A 23,791-nucleotide genomic window follows, 5' to 3' on the forward strand; every position below is an offset into this window, starting at 1 on the left:
CACTAACTCCTATTCATGGTAATTACAGCAGTTTTTATGTCAGCTTCACAGAGACAAGAACTATCCAATTATACTAATAGCAGCTAATTCATGAAGGTCTTGGCACATGAGTTTAAAAGGACTGCTTGATTATATAAATGATTCTGAATATACAAGTCCTCACCAGACCAGCAAAAATTGTGACTCACCGTGGGATCTGGAAAGTTATACTCTAGAAAAGTAACTTTACAAAACTCTGATTGCCTTTGGCTCCATGGATCACAAACTGTGCAGGCTTATCCATACAGCTGAATCACTTCTGAGCAATTAAAATGTTATATTGAATAATATGTTTGTGTGTGTTTTTAAAAAACATACACGACATGTTCATGCTGAGTGAATTCATATTAAATGAACAGTCTTGAGAAACAATCATGAGAACAACCACCACCTCCCAGAAATAGGAAGCTCCAAGACTGGAGGTCAAAGTATCTCAAAAACAGCATCAAATACATAGACCCTGGGAGCTCTTGATTTTTAACACTCTACACTGTTATTTTGAACGCTGTATTATACTGCAACTATGTGCCAAGAAATACTAAGTAAATCAGTTTATGACTAATACAGGAAGAAATCTGGGTTAAATCTGTGCCATTTATTTGAGATGTCTATATCTGGTTTTCTGAAAGTTTCTAGTCCTCAAGGTCTTAAGCCACATGGGTAGGGGCAGGGAGGTGACCAGGGGAAGAATTTCAATTACCTTTATTCTGTGATCATCAGTATCTACAACCGTGGCTACCCTGATAAGTACAGGATTCCTCTTGTCAACTACTTCAAGTTTCATATTCTTCTGAAATCCATGAAATGGCTTCTAAAATGATAAAGTTTATTACAGTTTCATTTATAACATACATTTCTGTTAAAACCCATCAGCAAAGTGGCTGCTAAAGAAAGAGAATACTGTATTTGCCGGTGTATAAGACGACTGGGCAGATAAGCCGAAACCACCCCCCCAACATTTCCACTCAGAGTGGACAGCTCTGCTGCAGCGCCTGTGGTGGCTGACCGGGCCCGCCCTGGAAGTTCATGGGACCATGCTCCACTGTCCAAAGTGTGAGCATAGACTATGTCTATGACTGAGAGTGGTTTGGGGATTATCCTACTTAAAAATCACATGACTCCATGAAGGTCCATGAGGGTCTGCACCTCAGATCCATTCTTTCTTCCACCAAGACAACTCTTTGTTCCACCAACCCTGCACCTCAGGCCTCTCCCATTTGCCTCCCTCTAGATTAGACTCTCTCTCCCTCCCCTCTCCTCTCTCTCTCTCTCACACACAGAGCAGAAGTCACATTTAGGGGTTGCAGCCCACTGTGCCCCCCCCACGCATCCTCTCTGCCCATTTTAAACTTTGTTCCATGAAAGGCTACATGGTGTGCGTGGGGGGGGGAGTGAAGATTAATAAGGAAAGGAAGGGAGAGAGGAAAGGAAGAGGAAGATGGAGAATAAAGACATAAAATGTCTTCCTTCTGCTCCTGGGTTGATCCTAGCTCCCAGAGAAATTCAGGAGGACTGGGGAAACAGGTGGTGGGGGACCACCATTGATGTCACTGCCACCACCTCATCTCTTCCTTCCAGAAGGCAACCACAAAGTTTTGCTTACAGGAGGTGGGTAAACAAACAGCCTTCCTCCTACTCACTTCTCCTCCTTCTCAATCAAAGGAGAGACAAACACACACACATACACACACAAACACACAGAGAGAAAGAGAGAGGGGGGAAGCAGCTATCCGGCGGCAGGCGGGTGAGTGAGCAGCTGGCTCAGCGGCGAGGAGGAGGGGAAGCGAGTGGGCGGATGGCGGCAGTGGAGGAGGAGGGGAAGCGGCTGTCCAGCGCTGGGCTCTGGCCACTCAGGCATGGCCGGCTCTGCTTCCCTCCTTCCGTCCGGACTGACCACATGCCTGCCTGCCTGCCTTCCTCCCCGACAGGTGCGGCCCTGTGTCATTCACTCAACGGTGATGGCGGTGGCTCTTTCCTGACCCAACTGAAGTGCACCCGGCGTATAAGGCGACCCCCCCCCAATTTGGAGGTATGTTTTTGGGCCAAAAAAGTCATCTTATACGCCAGCAAATACGGTATATTCTAAAGAATAATTGTATAACTTATAATTACTTAAGTTAAATGGCTGATAGACACATGATGCAGCTGAGATACATCTGAATTTTTTTGTAATTTAAAATTTTAAAATGTAAATATTACATTTCTTAAATAAGAATTACAACAATAATTATGAATCTGCATGAAAGGATGTTGACTCTACAAGTAATCTGTAAGCAGAATTAACAGAACGCCTTGCTATAAGAAAATCATAATGTAAATAATACTCTAGTAGTTAAGCTAACGCAATTAATCACTGTTTTAAGATCATCTTTTTTCACGATTTAAATCAATGAATCTTGACATGATGTTTCCTATACATCTGTTTTGCTAAAACCTCTAGTTCTAAACTCATTTGCCATCCATTATTATGATGACAGCTAATTTTCACCTAAAGTTCAAGATAAACAAATATCAAGTGAAACAAGGCTTGCCGGGGGAGCATGTCAGAAGTTTTTGAAACAATGGGGGAAATCCTGCTGCATAAAGATACAGAGATATAAATCTGATCTGGGACTGGAAATCACGAAATTGAAAGCTTTGCTTCTGCCAAGATTGGGACTAGCAGTGGTGATTTGGCAACTATTTTTGACTATGAAAGGCTTCCTTCCCCATCCTGATTTTCCCAAAGGCTTCCCCAAAAGAAGCCCTAGGGAGCCTTAGAACCTGAAAGGAGAGGGGACAGGAAGCTTTCAATTAATTTAAATTAATTGTTTCTAGCACTGGATCCAGTTTATGCAAGAGGATTTTGCCAGTGAATGATGCTACAGTAACTGGTCCCCTGTGTGTGATTTTTAGATCAATTGTTATGCATTACTGCTTTGAGTGGATTTTCAGTACTACTTGCATTTTCCAGTTGTGTGTTTTCCATTTCTTAGAGTAGCACTTTTTAAATATTTGTATACTTATTGTTCTTGATGTAAGATGCCTCTTTATATTCATTGTTCTTAGCTTTAAATATTATCTTTTAATGATGTTAACCACTGTTGCATACTCATTGACTTCAACTTTAAATATTGTCTTTCAATGTTATAAGCTGCCTTGGGTCTTCTTCAAGGAGAAAAGATGGGTACAAAATATTTTAAATAAACATAAACATGTTTTTGCTGAACCTTCCTCCACAGAAACTGGTCCTTCATGACCACGTGTGTTATCCTCCTCGGAACCCATTATTATCTGTCTGCTATTTTAAGTCAAACATCCAAAAATCGATACATCGCACCAGATTTTTTAAGCTTACAAACATTTAGAAATTTTTAAGCTTATACATTTCTAGAAGGCTAATTGAGAACTACTAACCATGACAACGGGGTGGAACCTGATTCAGAGGCAGTAACATTTATATAGCAGTTGGTGGAAACAAGAGACACAGGGAATATTTTGGAGGCAATAAGCCTGGTTCCTCCTTTGAGTTCATTATCCATGAGCCAGATGAGGTCAGGAGACAGAGCAATGCCGTCAGACATCAAAAGTCCCTTCCCAATGTCCTGCCTAGAGTTTCTCCACGGGGAAAGTGAAGAAGGAGCAAAACAAACTTAGCTGAAACTTCAGTTCATCACCCCCATGTGCTGGATGAGAGCACAGAGGTCAAGGATGACCAACACAAATGAAACACAACCTCAAGGCTGTGTGGCTCTTTTCCTGGGTGGGCAGGGTATGGCTTCCCCATGGGGAAGGGACAGAAGACTGAAGCCTCATGAGCTGGGAGAAACAGCTTGGTGGGTCAAAGTTGATTTACAGAGCAAGAGCTTCTCATCTCTGCCTTTAGAGATTGCTTTTGAGCTTCTGAGAAATATCTGGTTGGCTACTGCTAGAAACGGAATGCTAGATTAAAATAATCACCGGCATGTATTAACAAAGTGTTTCTCAATGTTGTACTAGACTACTCCTTTATGTAGTCACAGTTCTCTTTAACTGTCTGCATAGAAGCCTGCCTCCTAGCTCTTGCTCAATCACTGATGTTTATACCTTGGTCAGTAATGAAAACCAAGATGGCTATAACTAGTGGTCCAGATTTGGCTGAAAGGTCAACAGCTGCAGACCTCTAAGAAACATACCCTATAATATGTATCTGATGGCGTCTATCAATGGCAATATTACATGAGCATATAAATACTAATCAAAGAGGCAGCAACAATGGAAGCTAATAAGCAAGATGAATATGAATGCACTGGAGAGATTTCTTACCACTTTAAAAGCCCGGGCAGGTGCCGGTAAAGAACCGGTTTCTTCCAAATATTTATCCCAAGAAAAATGTTTCGCATGTGGATAGTCTAATAAATAAATAATAGTACAGCTGTTATGTTGCACAACAGATGTATTTAGGGTACTTTCCAGACCTAATTATTCAGTTCAAAGAATATAGTGATTCACACTCCCCTCATCCCAGCCTTCATTAATATAATGCAATCTGAATATAATATAATGCAACCCTGTGGAAGGAACTGCAAGTTCCAGAAGTCATACCTAAGACATTCATACCTGATTCAGGGTTGATGCACATCTCCTATTTTTCACCTTATTTCATTACTTCTTTGACAAGATCAGAGAGGTTAATATATACAGTACAGTGGTGCCTCGCATAGCGATCGCTCCGTTTTAACGTGTTTTCTATGGGGAAAATTCGCTTTGCGATGATCGCAGGGAAGCGATCATCGCAAAGCCCCCATTTTTAGGCCAGCTGATTGGTGGTTCCAAAATGGCTGCCATGTAAACAAAATGGCCGCCCGCTGTGTTGCCTCGCTTTAGAGGCACTGAAAATGGCCGCCGCAATGGAGGATTTTCACATAAGATTAGTTTTCAAGCCCATAGGAATGCATTAAACACGTTTCTATGGGCTTTTTAATATGGCTTAGTGACATTTTCATTCTGCAGTCATTTTTGCGGAACGGATTAATGTCACTAAGCGAGGCACCACTGTATTTAGTTTTTGTTCAATGTATTTTGTACAATGTTTATAACACATAGTCGCCCAAAATCCTGTTGTTTAGTGTAGTAAATCTATTGATTCCAATGGGCCTACTATAACTGTGACTTCTTTTAGCATTTGAGTAGGGCATCTAAATCCCCATTACTTCAACAAGGCTACTCTTGTGTGATTTACTTTGCCAAGAGACAGGATTATGACCTAATATATCTAAACAATAACATTTTAATCATAAAAAACTATTAAATGGTTTCACTGGTTTTTGGGCTTGTAAGCAAAAGATCTGGAGGCACATGCATCTCATCTCCAAATGTGTTGGAACCATATATTACTTTGAACCTATACGAATCATGTATCAGTTTTAAATATAGACACCCACCTGCTCACCTGGCAATTTTAGTGAAGTTGGTCTAAACTTAAACCCTACCCATTCAATGCACACAAAGCACACGTCAACTGAACACATGGAAAAATATTTTACTGTGGGAAAGCTAATTTGACTTTTCTTCGTTTATGAATACCTATTGTTAAAAAGGTAACAGCTTCAATGCATTGCTCGTTCCAGTTACACATAAAATGGAAGTGAATTATATTATTGGTCTGAGTGTGTTATTTTACAGAATTTGCTATGAAGAAGCAACAATTAACTCAAATGACAGGTTAAATATTTATAGCATATGTAAATGTTGCTCTATAAGTAGATTTGCGTCCTCTAATTTCATAGCTGCAAGATATTGTTCATGATTTCCATAATTTATTGGTTCTCATTTGCTACATGTTAATTTTCCATAATGGAATGTTTCTTTTGCATAGTAACCTTTTCACCTTACTGTTCAGGGACCCATAAAGCCTTATTCACTCCCTTCTCTTATTATTACCTTTGCAAACTCACTCTTAATAGATAAAAATATCTCATTATACTTTTTAGTTTCATGAAAAAACATTTATTTATTTATTTTATTTAACTTATATGCTGCCCACACTACCCAAAGGTCTCTGTATAGATATGTGGTTTCATACAGACCTGGAGGGGTAACTAGTGTCTTTCTGTGTTCTTTACACCATCCAACTGGGTGAATGTGTGGACTAGCTGCTTCACACCTGCAGGGAAATATTTTTATTTAATCATGTTTCAATCCCACAAATGTCTTAATCATTACTTAGATTTCATTTAAAGCAGCTCATAGCGAATAGGGCACAGAAAAACATTAGGACTCCCTGTAAAATGAAGACATAAACATGCTCCTCAGAATTATGTAAAAATTTTCTCAGACAGAGTTCATTTGAATATATTTATCCCAGCTTCTGGAAAGGTTAAAGGACTACAAAATAACTTTGTTCAGTTAGACATTGGTCGAAAGTGTTAGATTAGCTCTTCAAACAATTCTGTACATACAGTAAACATTACGGATGTTATGTTAAATATGCATAGGCAAGCAATTCATGCTCTCAACGGGACAAATTCTAATACTGTAATGGTTCCTGGCCTGATCACCCCTCACAAGTACAAATCTATGTGTATCTTTACAAGTTTGATTTCAAACTTCTTTCTGGCTCTTTTATTACTATTTATTACTCTATTTTTAAAGCTATTTTTACATGACATGAGCTGACTCAAATCTACAGAGAAAGGGAAAATTATTTATTTTGCCATGTGCAAACTGTTCAATAACATCAATTTTATGAGAAAACAACAGTCTTTGTTACAGGAACCAGACCACTCAATATACTGTTTGCAAGATTACTGCATAAAGTACACAGAATTATTAATATGTCTTCTTTTCTGAATTAATCAACAGCTTTCTCTCCAGGACTGAACATATATTATCAAAACCTGAGACACACTCCTCCTAAATGACTACATTTAAAGGCACACAGCCAGTCTAAATAATAATAATAATAATAATAATAATAATAATAATAATAATAATAATAATAATAATAATAATAATAATAATAATAATAATAATTTATTGTCATTGTAAGTATATACACATACAACAAAATTCACAGACACCTAGAGACCAAAAATATAAGTCATCCAACGTGGAAAAGGTAACCTAGCTGGTACCTGAACTAGCCTGTGGTGGCACAAGAAAAACCCTAAGTTTTATAACACTTTTAAGACTGACTGGTTTTACTTTTTCATAAGCTTTTATGTGTCTAAGCCATTCCATTCATCCGAAGAAGTGTACCCAGACACATAAAAGCTTATGAAGAATCAAATTAGTTAATCTTGAAGGTGCCACAAGATTTCTGGTTTCTTTCAGTCTTCTAATAGCTTCCTTTTAAAAATATGTCATAACTGTGCCTAAGCTCACAAAGCAAAAGACAGAACATTCTTTCCGCACAACTTTTGCATTCTGATTTAATCCTGTTTAGTAAAGTCAGTTAGTAATATAATACAGAAGTCATCTTACATCCCCATCTAGTGTTCAATGTAAATTTTGCAACAAACATACATTCTGTGATTATTGGAGCAATAGTCTTTGAATATTATTAGCATGAAACATTTCTGGGTGCCCAATTCTTAATGATAAAACAAACTCCTCTTATGCTTAAAAATGGTTCTGCAAAAACATTTTGAACCTTAACAAGTGCAGTAGGTTAGCAATAGAGAAAAAGAATTTATTCTCCTTAATCTTATGCCAGCAAGTTTGGAAAACTCAGCAGTGGTCAGAGAATTGGAAAAGATCAATCTAAATCCCAACCCCAAAGAAAGGCAGTGCCAAAGAATGCTCTAACTATCGTAGACTTGCACTCCTTTCACACACTAGCAAGGTTATGCTAAAAATCCTACAGGGTAGGCTTCAGCAGTATGTGGACTGAGAACTCCTAGAACTAAAAGCTGGATTTCAAAGGGGTAGAGGAACTAGAGACCAAATTGCTAACATGCAATGAATTATGGAGAAAACCAGAGAGTTCCAGAAAAACACCTACTTCTGCTTCATTGACTATATAAAAGCATTTGACTATGTGGACCACAGCGAACTATGACAAGTTCTTAAAGAAATGGGAGTGCCTGACTACCTTATCTATCTCCTGAGAAATCTATACATGGGACAGGAAGCAACACTTAGAACTTGATATGGAACAACTGATTGGTTCAAAATTGGGAAAGGAGCATATTGTCTTCCTGCTTATTTAACTTATATGCAGAATACATCATGCGAAAGGCAGGACTGGATGAATCCCAAGCCAAAATTAAGACTGCCGGAAGAAATATCAACAACCTCAAATATGCAGATGATACTACTCTGATGGCAGAAAGTGACAGTTCCCTTCTGATCCCTCTGAAGGGTCGCTCAACCCACAGGGGAGGCCTTCTGGGGAGTGAGGAGCAGTTAGCAAGTCACAATGAAATCAGAAGGAAGGCAGTGGAATGGAACATAGTCCTTACTAGCTTGTCTCATTGAAAAGCCCTATTTCCTCCTTTGCCTTCCAAGCCACAGCCAACTCATGTAGAAAAGAGCTCTTGATTCTTAAAGGATCCTTCTCCAATAGGCAGAAAGTCTTCCAGGAGAAAGTCAGCCTCCACCAGCCCTGTAACATGCATAGCTCTCTCTATCCAACCCACTGGATTGAAAACTTTTGATGCTGAGGGCCCCAAGTAGTAGCTTTAAACAAGCTTTCTGTACGTTGGAATCATTTGTTTTTCCTGTGTTATCATTCACATGATCGTTTTTCTGCATTTTCCCTAGTTTCCCTCCTCATTGACCTCCTTTACTGCCAGATCTCCTAGCAACCATCCTCACCTGCTTTAAGGAAATCTGTCTCACATTTAAAACACAAATTACTAGTTGCAAGTGATAAAGCATGCCAGTGATTTGCTTAATCCTGTTGCTTGACTTGGGGATGGAATATGTTCACACTGCCTATATACAAATAATGTAGGCATCCTTCAGTCTCGAGAGACTATGGTATCGTGCTCTGTATGGAGGTCTTGGAACAGTGTCTCGTGTGGCTGAGAAGGCCAATTCGAGAGTGACAATCTCTTCCACATTGAAGACAAATACAATCTGTCCCCTGTCCAGCTCCCTGGTTTTGTTTGTTTCGGGACTGCTTCTTTGCCTCGGTCTGCTGTACAAGTGTCTCTTCAAATTGGGAGAGGCCATGATGCACCGCCTGCCTCCAGGCTGAACGCTCAGACATCAAGGTTTCCCATCTGTTCAGGTCCATTCCTAAGGCCTTCAGATCCCGCTTGCAGATGTCCTTGTAACGCAGCTGTGGTCTCCCTCGGGGGCGGCTTCCCTGCACTAATTCTCCATACAGGAGATCTTTTGGAATTCGACCATCAGCCATCCTCACGACGTGCCCAAGCCAACGTAGACGGCACTGTTTCAATACTGAATACATGCTGAAAATTCTGAACCAAATATTGAACCATTTATTTGACCAAACTCCGGGAGGCAGTGGAAGATAGGAGGGCCTGGTGTGCTCTGGTCCATGGGGTTACAACTAAAGAACAAACAACAACAACTGAACCATTTAAAGTCCTCTCAGAATTCCACCTTAAAAGGTCTTCTATTGGTGTATTTTAAAGGCAACTGTTTATATGTGCTCTTTTTGTGACAGAATAAATTTAAAACAAAATGAAAAAACAGGTATTTGCTCAACATTTAATCTGAGTATGAGTTTTTATGAACCTGAAAGCTTGCTCATTGTTTGCAGCATTTTAATTTATCCCATAAATATAAAATTACATGACACTATATTCTAGCTTTTTTTAAAAAAACATAGGAAACCCTCTTGGTTAATCAGGAAAAATGAAAATATACTACAGCCCAGCAGTATATCTGGTACTGCCTGAGGATCTTGATAATTATTGTAAAGGTTATTCTCTGTGGATGGAGGGTGTCTTTGACTAATGCTTTTCCCACTTACTCAAAGGCAGGACCTGTCAATCATATTTTAACCTCCATTCCAAGTAGGAAGGTGAACCCTCCTCCAGTTGAAGGCAGTGCGACTGGTAACACCAATGCCAGGAGTGAGGCTGGGAAGCCACTCTAGGTTTCAGTTTGTAGTTCACGGTTATCTGACGTGCTGAACCTATCTTGGGCACATGCTTCAGCACCTTGGAGAGCTCCTGTAAAGTGCAGATGAAAGCCTAGGGTGGATTTAAAGCCCTGTCTCAAACTGGAGTCACTTTCAGCTGCCACTGGCTGAAAGTATAACAAGTTCCACAAGAAATACCAGTTCCAGTAACTTCCATGAAAATAGCAGTAGGTGGATGGAAGTCCACCCCTCATGAACAAACCTCCCCTCAGGGGAATAAGATGTCATCTCTATGCAGCAGAAAATGAACTTTCTCAGTCAATACCAATATTCCGTTTCCCTGCAGGGGGAAGATATCCTCAACTGGGACCTACCCAAAGGTCAGCAAAGAGTGGGAACAAGCTCTAGGAACATGTTGTTGTTGTTGCTGTCGTTGCTCTTGTTGTTACTGTTATATACCATCAGGCTGTAACTGACTTATAGCTACCCTAACAGGGCTTTCAAGGTAAGTGAGATATTTAAGCATAGTTTTAACAGTTTTAACTCCTCCAGTGAGTTTCCATAGCTGAGCAAGAATTCAGCTCCAGGCCTCCTAAGACCTAGTCCATCACTCTGTTCACTACACCACACTGGGTACTACTGCCTATATAACTCTGAAGAGCTGCTTCAGCCACAACAAATTTACCAGCTTTCTGATGGCAAACCAAAGGAATATGGAGGTCCATGCGGCAGGTTGACAAATGTCAGAGACAGAAGTGGAACTGCTAAATACAGTCAAAAGCAGCTGAATTCCTAGTTGAATATGCCATAATATGCCCTGGGACAACAATAGACCCTGGACTATAATAGGGATCAATATATGATTTGCTCTACCTGGACAATGTAGTGGAGGATACCTGTCTTTCTACTGTTGCTGGATAAAAGGAAACAAACAAGCAAGCATATCAAAGACAAGACTTGGGATGTGACAAATAGACCTTTAAGGCATACTGCTTGTCCAATTTATGTCATTGCTTTTCCTCCTGTACTTTACCATCTGAGCAAAAAGTAGACTGAACTAGCTCCTGAGCATGATGAAAAGCAGATTTAACCTTTGGAATAAATGATGGATCCAAATACAAAACCACTGAGTCCTTACGCACAAGAAGAACACCTAGCCTGGATGCTCCCCATGCTGAACTAACTGACCATAAAATAAAACCTTCCGAGACAAAAACATTAGTTGTGTCCTTCCTAAAAGTTTCAAATGGTGGCTTTATTATTGTTCGGAACAGTATGTAAATCCCAGACAGGAAACAGGGTAAGCAGGGAAATCATCCCTGTAAAAAAATTCCTTACATGCAGCTATTAGGCCAGTGAACAATCCCCGTTTGCACCAATAATAGAACTCAAGGCTGACGCCTGATGCTTTCAACTTCTTTTCCAAGCCAGTCTATTAAAAAGCCAACACTATTATAAGAAATGCCCAAATAGGGAACCAATTGTTGCACTGACATGACCAGCCCAATGCTTGCCATGTGAATTATTACAATCTTTTATGATTTTAAGATTTTTTAGTCTTTCTCCTTGCAAGCTGGGGGAAAAAACAGTACGAATCACCTGTGGAAAATATACAAAGAATTCCATGCCTGTACCATTACACAGCTTCCAGGTGTGGAACTATAACCAGCTCCATCGATATGAGGATATAGAGAGGTTACTTGCCGTAACTCTGGTTCTTTGGTCATCTGTGAATTCACACTAATGGGCTTTATCTGCACCTGCACAGAGGTTTCCGGAATCTGTTTAGTTGAGGCGGGCGGAGCATGCACTGTAGGGGCAACTTGCAACTAACCTTAGCTCTAGAAGAATCCGAGGAGTCCTGCGCAGGTGCAGTCTAAACCCAGTTGTGTGCATTCACAGAGGCCATGAAGAAGAACGCTTAGATCTGAGGTGTAGCTGAACCAGAAGAAGGCAACTCTCTCAATTCTCCAGACGCGCCAGATTTGAAAACCATATCCTAGGGCCACAAGATCACTTCCTTCCATTGGAACTGTATCTTGCACAACTCTATCATCAATATATCAACTGGTATAGCACAGGATATTTGGCCATTCTACCACCAGACCAAGCCCCCATGCTCCTCTGTTATGAACTTGGAAACAAAATTCTCCACTTTGTAATTCAGTGAGGAAGCAAAGAGGTCCTCTTGATATTTTCCAAGCCTGTGTACGATCTGAGAGAACTGAACTTGACTCCTGCTGATCGAAATACAGTGGTGCCTCGCACAATGATTGCTTCATACAACGATGAATTCACACAGCGATGGGTTTTTTTGAGGAATTTCCCCCATCGTTTAACGATGTTCTCTATGGGGGAATTTCACTTAACGATGTCCCTTTTTGCTCATTTAAAAGTGTCTTAAAATGTTTGAAACCTGTTTTAAATGCTTGGATTCCATAGTGCACCTTGAGAAACATGTGCAAACCTAATTTGGTTTTGTTCTGAGTCTTCATTAATTTTTGGTGATTTTTTTATTTTCCCCATTTAAATCAATTGAATGGACAGTTCAATGCATTTAAATAGGGAAAACAAAAAATCACCAAACATTAAGGACGACTCAGAACAACACCAAATTAAGTTTGCATAGGGTTCAGGAGGTGGGCTAACGATTGCAAGCATTTAAAACCTGTTCCAAACATTGTAAGACACTTAAAAATGAAGGAAAAGGGACATCGGAAAGGACTTCAAAAGCACTGAAGCCGGCTTCAGTGCTTTTGAAGCTCTTCTGTTTTCACTCATTTTTAAGGGTCTTACAATGTTTGGAACAGGTTTTAAATGCTTGCAATCGTTATCCCACCTCCTGAACCCTGTGCAAACTTAATCTGGTGTTGTTCTGAGTCGTCCTTAATTTTTAGTGATTTTCTGAATTTTCTCTCATTGGACGGATTAACCGGTTTTCAATGCATTCCTATGGGAAATGGTGTTTCACAGAACGATGTTTCACACAACGTTGATTTTTTTGGAACCAATTAACATCGTTGTGTGAGGCACCACTGTACTCCCACCACAACCAGTCCATAGTGTTATTGGGTTGCCCCAAAGGTACCCACCATCAAACTCCAAATGCAGTATGCTGGCTTTGTAGATTACAGGTGGAGGGGCAGGTGGCCACTATAGCGTTTTTTATAAGCTGAGAAGACGCCACAGTATTGCTAATTCTCTTCTCCACAACGTAGAGTGTCATACCACAGTATCCAGCTGTGAGCCCCAATAAATGAAGACACAGTTGCTGGATCATTTCCATCCAGTTGGGTAGTTCTGTCCCCCTCTTCCAAGGTCGAGCCAGCATGAAGATGCCACCCAAGCCTTCTATGACATCCTTGGAGGTTGCAACTGGTAACGCTGTGCTATTCTTTGCCTCCCTGTCTCTCTAAAACACCCCCAATGAATCAGCCAGTCTCATCTGAAATGGAGGGGGCTGTTTCGTGATCTACAAATCAAGTGCCAAGCACTGGGATGAAGCAAAAGTCCTGTTTGTCCTTCTTTTGGTCTGGTCAAGTCTCCATTAGTGCAGCTGAGGCTGGACACATGTAAGCAAAGGGTCTGAGCCCAGTGCCAAGTCAGAATTGTGCCAGGAGCATGCTATCAAGAGAAAGCTGGGGTTGGGAGTCAGTAAATCAGTGTGTGCAGTTTGAAGGGCTCAGGCAATCAGCAAGACCAAAAACAGTACAGGATATAGGATTAAAAAAATTAGGCAGGAAGACAAAGTTATAAAAATCTCATGCATCAAGTCCAGAGCTAGAAATGTATTTGCATCTAGAAAGGCCACAGTATGGTTGAGAGCTTTTTGAACAAAAGGCTTCTGCCTCCACCAAGCTCCAGCCAAGGCCAGTCAGGCACCCTCTGCAGAGCTCAAAACCATTCTTACTCTCAGAGAGCCTTGACTGCTCGTGAGCACTGCACCTCAGAGGGAGGGCCCGAGTCTGTCATTACAGCCAGTTTCTTTTGCTGGGACTTGTGATGACACAGTATGGAACTGAGGAAGGGCTTGCTCTCCCACTTGGGATGGAGATTAAAAACGGAGTGACAGATCCTGCCTTCTGAATCAGTGCTGGAGTTATATCCTGTCAAGGATATGCTCTTTTACTACAGGAAAGCTAGAATTTTCCTCCCTCATTTAATGGACAGACATGACTTCTATATTTTTTGCACTCTAGCCTCGTGACACAGTGGTTAAATTGCAGTACGGCAGCCAAGACTCTGCTCATGGCCTGAATTCAATCCCAGGCTCAGGTAACTGGCTCAGAATTGACTTAACCTTCCATCCTTCTGAGAGAGAAGTATTTCCAAGACTCTAACAATTAACATTCAAACAAATCTTTAAAAAGTCATACCAATAGTCATAGCTCTCATCCCAGTTGTCAAAATGAACTAGGAAACGACTGTCCACGATGTCAGTTACCGTAGCAACACATATGAATGCAGGGTTCTTTCTGTCTACTGCTTCAAGCTTCATCCCTACTCGAAATCCTGATGGAATCACCGTCTAAATAAAAACAGATTTTAAAATGATGGGCGGATTTTGTTTAACTGCATAAAGCAACCCAGTATAAAATAGGGCAAAATGCTGATTAATTAGGAGAAAATATACAACAGCCTGCTAACTATTAACAACAAACAATCTTGTAATTAAAAATAAAGGTACTGAAAATGCTATACTTGTGTTCATCTTTAACAAACTTTGTAAAATATTATATCTTGCCCAATACCTACAGTATGTGTCATGTAACATCAAGCCACTTCCAGTTGATGGCACTCCAAACAGTGTTTTCAGGGTATGTGAAATATTTAAGGAATGTATTCGCGAAGGCTTTCACGGCCGGGATATAATGGTTGTTGTGGGTTTTTTGGGCTCTTTGGCCGTGTTCTGAAGGTTGTTCTTCCTAACGTTTCGCCATTCTCTGTGGCCAGCATCTTCAGAGGACAGCACTCTGGAATGGTTTCACCAATCCTGAGTGAATTTCCATAAACAAGCAGAGATCCAAACCCACACCTCCTGCATAGAATTGGGGATGAACTGAACGATGAACCAGAAAAACCAACAAATTGGGCTGGTTCATGGTTTGGTTTGTGACCCTGTTTGGCCAAAGCAAAACAAAATGCTATACTTTTTTCCCCTTGGCGCTTCATTTTGTTTGGCAAAAGGAGATGCCCACCTGACACGTCCCCTTTCCCACTGCCCTATTAGCTCCCGACCTGCTCCTGCTGCCGCCACCATCCTCATGCACAGCAGGCCCAGCTTCCCTGCCAGAAGCTGGCCACTACCTCTGAGGATGCACCTCCCTACCCGCTGGGCTGCTGGAGTGTGCACGGAGGCAGCAGCTAGCTGTTGGCAGTGAGGGCCGGGCCCGCTGCCTTTGAGGATGGTGGTGGAGGTGGCCGTGGCAACAGAAGCAACAGCAGGGAGGTAGGTAATAGGTCTCTCCCCCCCCCCCGCCACCCTGCAGCCACAAACTGGAAAAATGAATCACATACTGGTCCATCTTTCCGGGGGTTTGAGGTGGTTTGTGGTTAGCTACGAATCATCATAAATTACCAGTTTTCCAGGAGATGTGGGTTTTCCCATTTGTACCCATATCTAACCCTGAGTCCTAGAGTCTAACACTCCATTCATTAAAACAGATAGACTCTCCATTGGCTAGTTTAGCATGACATAAAAATGGAGATCTGCTTTATGTCTGAGACATATCCTAAAAGGGGTTGGTTAGAAGCAATAATTTCTCCACCTGATACGGAAAAAAGACATCTTGATAGAACAAAAACAGAAGATGAATTCAAACACCCATTTACCATGATGTATATATATGTAACCACCATGCAAGCTATACACTGTCAGAATTTCTTACGTGCAATGCACAGACTGTGTAGGTTGGGATCAGTCCATCTCAGATTAGAAACTTAAGCCTAGCCCTCCCCCCATCCACCCAATCCCACCCCTTCCTTTCCTTATGCATGGCAGCAGCTTAGAGTGGTCTAGTGTAAAGAAAGTTAAATAAGCCAGCCCATAGAGTCCTCAGCATGTCCTGAGATGTGCAATTTCCCCCAAGGATTACTTACACTGCATTAGGACCTGGGAAATCTATACTTCCTGAGGGACAGAGGTGGTCTAGACAGGTACTGCCACCGCACCAGCAAAAACTATGGCAGCTCAGTAAAGTGTGCTTAATGAAGAGGGAGTATTAGGAGGTAAGTGGCATAAACAGAGGGTTAGAGAGTTCTTGTACGGATTGGGTGAAAATTATAGTCAGAAGAATCTGGAGATTGTAGTGGTCATTTTTTCTCTCCAGTGAAATAAGATTCAAAAGGCTATCTAAATACACACTTCCAGGCTTGGAATTGCATGTTCTCTGGTACCTCTGCTGGAGATCCCTGCAGCTTGCAGTGCTCTTTTTTCCTGACATGTGCCCCTCTTACAGCTGATGCCACAACTGAAGGTCAATGTGGCTATCAAATTCATGCAAAATCAGAATCTTGTAAATAGTTCCTCTGTCCCATACATGAAAGCAATATTCTGTTGCTCAGTATGATATAATTCAACAAAATACACTTGATGTGGGACCACTCTTTAATTTAATCTGTTCCATGCTTTAAATTTAAGGAGCTGAAATGTTTTACTGATATTAAAAAAAAATACACACACTGTATTTTCAACAAAAACCATCAGCAAATGAGAGAAAGTTATTGTGCGTAGAAATGCCAATGTAGTTAGAGAACACTTACAGTGTTTTGGTTTTCAAACAAGGATTTAGGAGCAGCTTGAGCCTTACATTTCTTCAGATATGCAGGCCAATTAAATTCATCTTCTTTATATCCTGAAGAAGCCCACGAAAGAATGAGGAAGAAAAGATAAAATATTCATTAAATCTGAGGAGCAGTTATACCAATTGCACCCACCTCTGTTAATACTGCAACTCATTTTCATTATCTGCCCAATCATCCATTCCCAGAATAAGCTGAAAAGACATAACTTAAAAAACCCCAACATATTATTTTGGAATATTATTGGAGGCTCCATTTGGTGTGCTAGAAGAGATACTATTTATGTTTCTCCTGAAAGCAATGCCAAGGCAGAGAAACTAAAAGGAAACCATCTGTTTGTCTTCAAGAGCACCAATTACCCTTCTTCTAGAAAGAGAAGAGCATCTGCAGATAACATGTATTCACAAATTCTGTTCAGCCCTTGCAGCCAACAAGATATAAAGACTGGAATTAATCATCCGTGCACTGAGCATAAATAAACTGGATCTCCTAGACAATTTGCCAAGGTCTGTTTGTACTCCTGGCAGAAAGCAACTACACAGACTAGCAACCACACAAACAATCAATCATTTTTATGGTTTCACAAGAAATGCAAATTGTGGTTTCCATGAGAGTGCAAATCACAGATTAAAAGAGTGTGAGCAAAAAAGGGAGGATTGCATAAGAGCAGGGTTGATAAATGTACTGCCACAGAGTATGCTGTTGGAAAATGAACAGCAACTGCCATTCATGAAAGACAGAAAAGATGGGGAAAGCATGTCCAAGGTGACAGTTGCCTATGACACATCAGGTCAACCCCACCTTGGGTACACTTGTTGCTTCCAACTTCCAACAGATCTCTTGAACACTACTTGGATATTGCAATAATTCAGATGTTGCCCCAATGTGCCCCATTTTTATTGGCTTCTACTCCTGATTACTTCCTTTATAATTTCATCATATTAAGCTTTACCAGGCCTATACACATAGGAAGGTAAAGATTGTATCTGAGAGCTGTGCATATGAAAGACAGCATTTGCATCACTTCCACTTTCCCTTCATTGTCTCTCTTCCCCACCCCTGATCTTTCTTTTAGCCTCTCTCCCCCATCCTTGTAACCTCCAAATACTCTTCCTAGAGCAGGGGTCAGGGAACTTTTTAACCCTTTAACCCCTAAAAATTTTATATACGCCCACATTACCCCCTTGATTTGAAAGGATCTTGGTCACGTGCATGTCGGTCACGCGTGGCCAGTCGAGCGCCACCTCCTCCTCCGCCTGGTGGGGCCGCACTCAGTCCCTGGCCCTGCGGGGTGGCTCCCTTTCTCCGCCGGTGGGTGGCTCCTGGGCAGCTGCCAAAGAGCAGCAGGTGGCTCGCCGTCCGAGGGCGCCCGCCGCCACCTCCCGTTCCGGCTCTGGTGGCTGCTTGCCGGGGTAGCCGTGTCAGGCGTTGGCGTCAGGGCTCCTGCAGACTTCACTGTCGAAGGGCTACAACAGCTGCCACATTGAGGGCAAGAGGCTCCGCCAGGCCTGGCCAATGCAGATGCGCCTCCAAAGGAAGCCTCGTGGCTGGATGAGCACTGCTGCTGCCCAACGGGCCCCTCCGAGAATGGGAACAGGGCATAGGGGCGTTGTCATCCTGGTGCTAGGAGGCTGAGCCTGGCCCAGACCGGCGTCATGGCTGCCCCCCGCTGTGATCCGCTTCTCCAGGAACTGGAAGGAGAGGCTCCTCCTGGCTGGGGTGCTCTGGGGACTCGCCCCGGCCTTGCCCTCCACCATGGCTGGCCCCACCGCTGCCTCAGCTGCCGTATGCCACCGGCCGGGGCCCATTGCCAGCCGCAATCCATCATGGCTCAGTTGAAGACAGGCCAGAGGAGGGGGCAGGAAGGGGGCAATCAGGCAGCCAGGGATTCCCCCTCTGGGCAGAGGAGGAGGAGGAGGGATGGGGTTAGGGTCACGTACTCATTACCCCCAGGATTTTCATTTTTACCCCATTTGGGGTAATTTACCCATTCCCTGACCACTGTCCTAGAGGATCAGGGACCTCCCACAAAAAAACAGAGCAGAGCTTTACGGGTGTGCAGTGTGAGAAAGCTCTTGTCTAACCATTTATTTAATTATTTCATACTGTCTTCTATGAGAACTACCAAGGTATTCTACACTGAATTTAAATAAATGAAAACAAGGACCTAAATACTCAAAGCAGCAATAGAGCAATTACTAAAACATCTGAGCCAGCCATTAGAAAGCACTAAAAACTTAAACACACTTTCATTAAACATAGAGGAAATGAAAACCAAACTAAGCAGGAGGGCAGTGCAATCCACAATATGAAAGCAGCCAAAGAGAAAGCTCTCTTATGCTGGCCTGCTAAGAAAGTGTCTCTGAGTCACGGTGTCCTTCAAATGGGCTTCTCTCACACATTTCAATAACCTGGGAGGCTAACAGCAGAAGAGATGTCCCCCTCCCCAGATAGACAAATAGAAAGGTCCTCATCTGTTTAGAATTTTCAAACTTAAAGTTATTACCTGGAATTAATTAGTGTGGTTAATTCGTGTGGCTCTTTCAATAGTGGAGCAATAGTTTCTGGTACCTGTGTACATGGTTAGGAACCTTACTGGTTTTATTTTGCAAAAACTGTAGATTTCATACCTTTTTCCAAGGCCGACATGCTGACTTGGGTCTAAATGTAATGAAACCAGGGCATGAACAGCTGTTTCCAAATGGAAACGCTGCAGGCAGTGCACTACATATAATTGTGCAAACACACTCAATAATTCATAAGGTACCCTTCTACAGTTTTGAGATGGTGATGATGATGAAGATTTCTTGCCATCAGACGTATATTTACCTTTAGGTGGATGAAGCTTGTGCCCTGTTTTCTCACTCCAACCAACTGGGTGAATATCAGAAGAGTCAGCATTCACCCAGAAATCATAACAATCTGGGAATTCATCAAAGTGGAGTCTAATTCTATAGCCACAAACCTAAAACCATAGTGTAAAAAAAGGATAGAATATATACTTACATAAGAGCATTCCCCCCCTGCCATCCACCCCAAAAAACTTTGAAAGTTTACTAGAGAAATCCATACAGTGCAATGGTATCAATGGCTTCTAGTCGTATGGTGAAACTGTGCCTTCAAGTTGCCTGAATGCCAGTAACTAGAGAACAACAAGGGGGAGGGGGGGAGATACTTCTTGCATGTCCTGATTGCAAGTCTTCTAGAGGTCTTTGCTTGCCCACTGTGGGAAATGCTATATCCAGTAGGGCTTTTCATATGTTCTTATCAATAAACTGCCCTCCCACCATTCCCCATTACCACCATCATGCTCTCCCCATGGCTTCTTTTCGTACTGACTATAGTTGGGATTCACCTTTGCTTAGATTGAAGTTTCTTCTCTTGTACCCCGAGCACTCACCTCAGCCACTGTAAGCACACAATACATAGACTGGTGCTCAGGGTCCACTCCTTCCAGTTTCATTCCAACTCTGAACCCATTTTTGTTGTATGGGAAGGACTGATACTAGAAAGCAAATGTTACATGTTACTTCAGTATAAGCATTTAAACACACACACAGAGGCAAACTATTTCATGTCTTTCCTGTTTCACAGTTATTTTTTTACTTAAAGACAGCTATGAATATATGCATCTGGAGAGTGGAAAGTGGAATACATTATCAATGTAATTTTTTTCAGGAATAATCTTATAAGCAAGTTTCTGGATTCCTGCTGGCTCCCACATGTTTACAAGCAAGAACTCATTAAATATGATATAACATCTCTATACACAAGAAACCTTACTCTTCACTGTAATTTTTAAAAGGCTGTGATAATGGAAGCCATCTTCATTTATACTGAGATAAGAGTTCTATCCACATATAGCTTTATATACCTTTTCTGCTGTAGCAAACTACACATGGCCTGTGTTTATTTTCATTTTCACAATTTATGTGAAGTATTTTGTTATCTAGACTAGAGTGTCATGTCTTATATACATGTAATTATTGCCTGAACTGTGGTGTACGCTATTTTGAGTGTCTTTGGACACAAGAACAGCACATAAATGAAAATGAAAACGTACACATGTGCACACATGCGCGCGCACGCACGCACGCACACGCGCACACACACACACACACACACACACACACACACCAGCAGCAGTAGATTGCATTTTTACTGCTCATTGGTATTGAGGTCCTTCAATAGATCTATCACCAAAGAATCAACCATTCACAAAAGCTAATTATATTGTGTGATGCTTAAACACACCACTGTACTCCTACTGGAATAGCACCAAGAATAGATATGTACAAAAGAAGAAAAGAACAGCTGCATATAAAGATAATCATGGAAAGTCCAGACTGCTTGATTTTTTTTTTTTTTGCAATATGTACTTTATATTCTATTGTTTCCAAGACAGAAAACAGACTTGACTTGAGTTTAAAAAAATGCTAGACACCTGTAACACTAAAACCATCAAAGGGAGACATTTCAACTATTATTATCAGACTATTACAGCTACATACTACTCAGGAGCAAAAACCTGTCCTGCTTTGTTCTGCTCTTGGCTGAGCTTTTTCAACTGTTTGCTCCCATATCTTCTCTAGCGGTTTTCCCACAAACAGTGATGGATTGCTTCTTCCGCAAGTTACCAATTTAGTGGCCACATCATATAGCATAAAAAAACAAATATAAATACCCAGACCAACTTTTAAAAGGCACTTCAAAGCAGCAATCCCATATAATAAAAATAACATATAATAAAAAAAGCTTAACTGAGACAGCAGCACGTCAAATCAGCACTCAAATTAAACATTAAAAATTTGTTGAACCTGCTTTCAGCTTTTCTTGAAAGACCTTACAGAGCTGGCTAAACCTAACTCATTTGTAAGGGTAGACCAGGCGTGTGCTGCTGGCACAGAAAAGGTGGCTGTTTCTGATGTAAAAATGTCTACACAGGGCTATCTGATAAGACATAACCTGAGCAACCCACGAGACCAGTTCAACACGTGCTAATCCAACAAACCTTTCCACCACTTGGGCCTGATAGAATGTGATTCCATATCTATTTTTTTTCAGCTTACTTGTCTGAGCTGAAAAGTACCAATAGTACTTAACATACAGTAATACATTTCTTTTCCATGAGATAGAAAGACTTCCTTAGCCCGAACTGCACCTTTTGTGATCTGATAAGCAAATCATTCAAATATGGAGAATCGTATTTGTACCTGTTATTGTAGAAGGTGGTCAATCATTTGCAGTTAACAATGTTTCCTTGGTTCTCAGGACAGTTAAGAGTGAACAACAACAACAACAAATATGGCTTCCAAGATCCACTTGCTTATTGTAGATTCCCCCTATCCCTGGATGTAGTACTGTTGATGACCAGTGGAGGCCTGGAGTAATGTTGTTTGCTTAGGTTTTGGTTTGGAAGGGTTGGCACTGGCAGTTTTTTGTTGGGGGGGGGGTTGTTTGGTTAGTTGGTTCTCTCACTGGAATCTCTAGGCCAGTATTTCCTCTCCTGTCAGTGGTATTTGGACACTCTGTTGTCCCCAGGTTTGTAGGACGACTTTGTGTAGGAAAGGAATTAGAATCTTATTTATGAGTTGCCTTCTGGTCCCTATGAGGCACAGAGGTCAGAGCCGTCGCCTTGTCCTTAGTTTTTACCTATACTGGTCTATAATGATCCCTCAAACATCTTATGGCTTCCAAATGACACACAAGTGAAATTACTCTTTGTTCTGTTGTCTGCCAACCAGTGTTACCACTATATCTGGCATATAGGAAGTATAGTGACTGCCTGAGCTCAGGCAATAAATACAATGACACTGAAGCTGGTATCCACTGAAAAGAGGCACTGAAAAGGGGTGTCCTTCAGTACCTTATTTGAATTCCTGTGCCAGCTTCAGACTGCCCTTTGGTGGCAGGATGAAAATTTATTTGGCTCAAAGGTACACTGATCTGTCCATCATGGATGCCCTTGATGGTGGTCTCACTGCTAAGGCTAAAGCCTCATGTACTTTTTAAAGAGGCAATTCTGCCATTCTATCTTCTTGATTTTTAAACGTGTCCTTCCCATCTTTGACATGCACAGAAGAGGAAACCCAACCTGTAGTCTATCTGTTATAATAGCAGTTAAGGTACTTAAAAAAACCTGGTGGTTGAAATCTAGCTGTTCATGGCTTTCCCTACTTTTCCCTGATCATGGCCATAAAAATGATGGATGGGGAGTGATTTTCGAAGGCTTTGCCCCAAATTTCTGGCAATTCCGGGTCTCCTGCTTGTAGTGGAATTTCTGGACATTTGAGACACAGTTTTCCCACAGCCTTTTTGGGGGGGCAGGGGGGAGATATGGCAAAATCTTCCATTGGAAAAAAGGGGACAAAGCCTGTGCCTTCTCTTTTCCCTCCTCTTCAAAACATTTCTTTCTACCCTGTCTAATAGTGGTGGGGATCTAGATCCCTCCCCCTCTCCAGAGGAATCGATCGGTGACATAACATCATCTTCCTCAAAGGACTCTGGTTCAAAATAATGAACCTTTGTTTATTTTAGATGTTAGATATTTCAAAGGGCAGGAGGGGCACATGATCCCACATGGGATACCCTCTGCATGCTTCAAAATAACACTTGTCTTTTTACCAGGCCTTGCATGCATGCATGTATGTCATAATCAAGACAGCATCTGGTAGAAGGACACTCTTAAGACCTTCCCCTAGCTCAGTGTGGTGGAATAGTACAACGCCTTCTCCCGTTACATGTGTTTTTCACACCCCTTTTTCTTCCAGTTTCTGGGCACTGTGAGGATGAGGCTGCCACCATTTCTTTCTTTAAAATTATTCTAATACCATTGCTGAATTCTGGGTAGAGGGACTGCCCAACTACAATGGGTTGGATCAGTGATGGTGGGAGTCTGTCTCACTCTGTAATTAACCTCCTTACACCATCCTT

At 41.6% G+C, this 23,791-nt stretch overlaps 1 protein-coding gene across 10 annotated transcripts in view; it reads right to left on the reverse strand.

The window, feature by feature from the left end:
- Positions 1 to 23,791, reverse strand: part of L3MBTL3 (L3MBTL histone methyl-lysine binding protein 3) — an 85,612-nt gene that overhangs the window by 20,549 nt on the left and 41,272 nt on the right. For all 10 annotated transcript variants that reach the window (XM_020790746.3, XM_078383371.1, XM_078383373.1 and 7 more), the window contains 7 exons: positions 20,259 to 20,363; positions 19,688 to 19,823; positions 16,820 to 16,911; positions 14,434 to 14,585; positions 6,087 to 6,163; positions 4,324 to 4,409; positions 740 to 850 (listed from right to left, as the gene is read on the reverse strand). In XM_020790746.3, the coding sequence (XP_020646405.3) occupies positions 740 to 850; positions 4,324 to 4,409; positions 6,087 to 6,163; positions 14,434 to 14,585; positions 16,820 to 16,911; positions 19,688 to 19,823; positions 20,259 to 20,363 (759 nt within the window). The remainder of the gene's footprint in view (positions 1 to 739; positions 851 to 4,323; positions 4,410 to 6,086; positions 6,164 to 14,433; positions 14,586 to 16,819; positions 16,912 to 19,687; positions 19,824 to 20,258; positions 20,364 to 23,791) is intronic.

Source organism: Pogona vitticeps, chromosome 1 (genome assembly GCF_051106095.1).
Source record: "Pogona vitticeps strain Pit_001003342236 chromosome 1, PviZW2.1, whole genome shotgun sequence".
Taxonomy (NCBI): domain Eukaryota; kingdom Metazoa; phylum Chordata; class Lepidosauria; order Squamata; family Agamidae; genus Pogona; species Pogona vitticeps.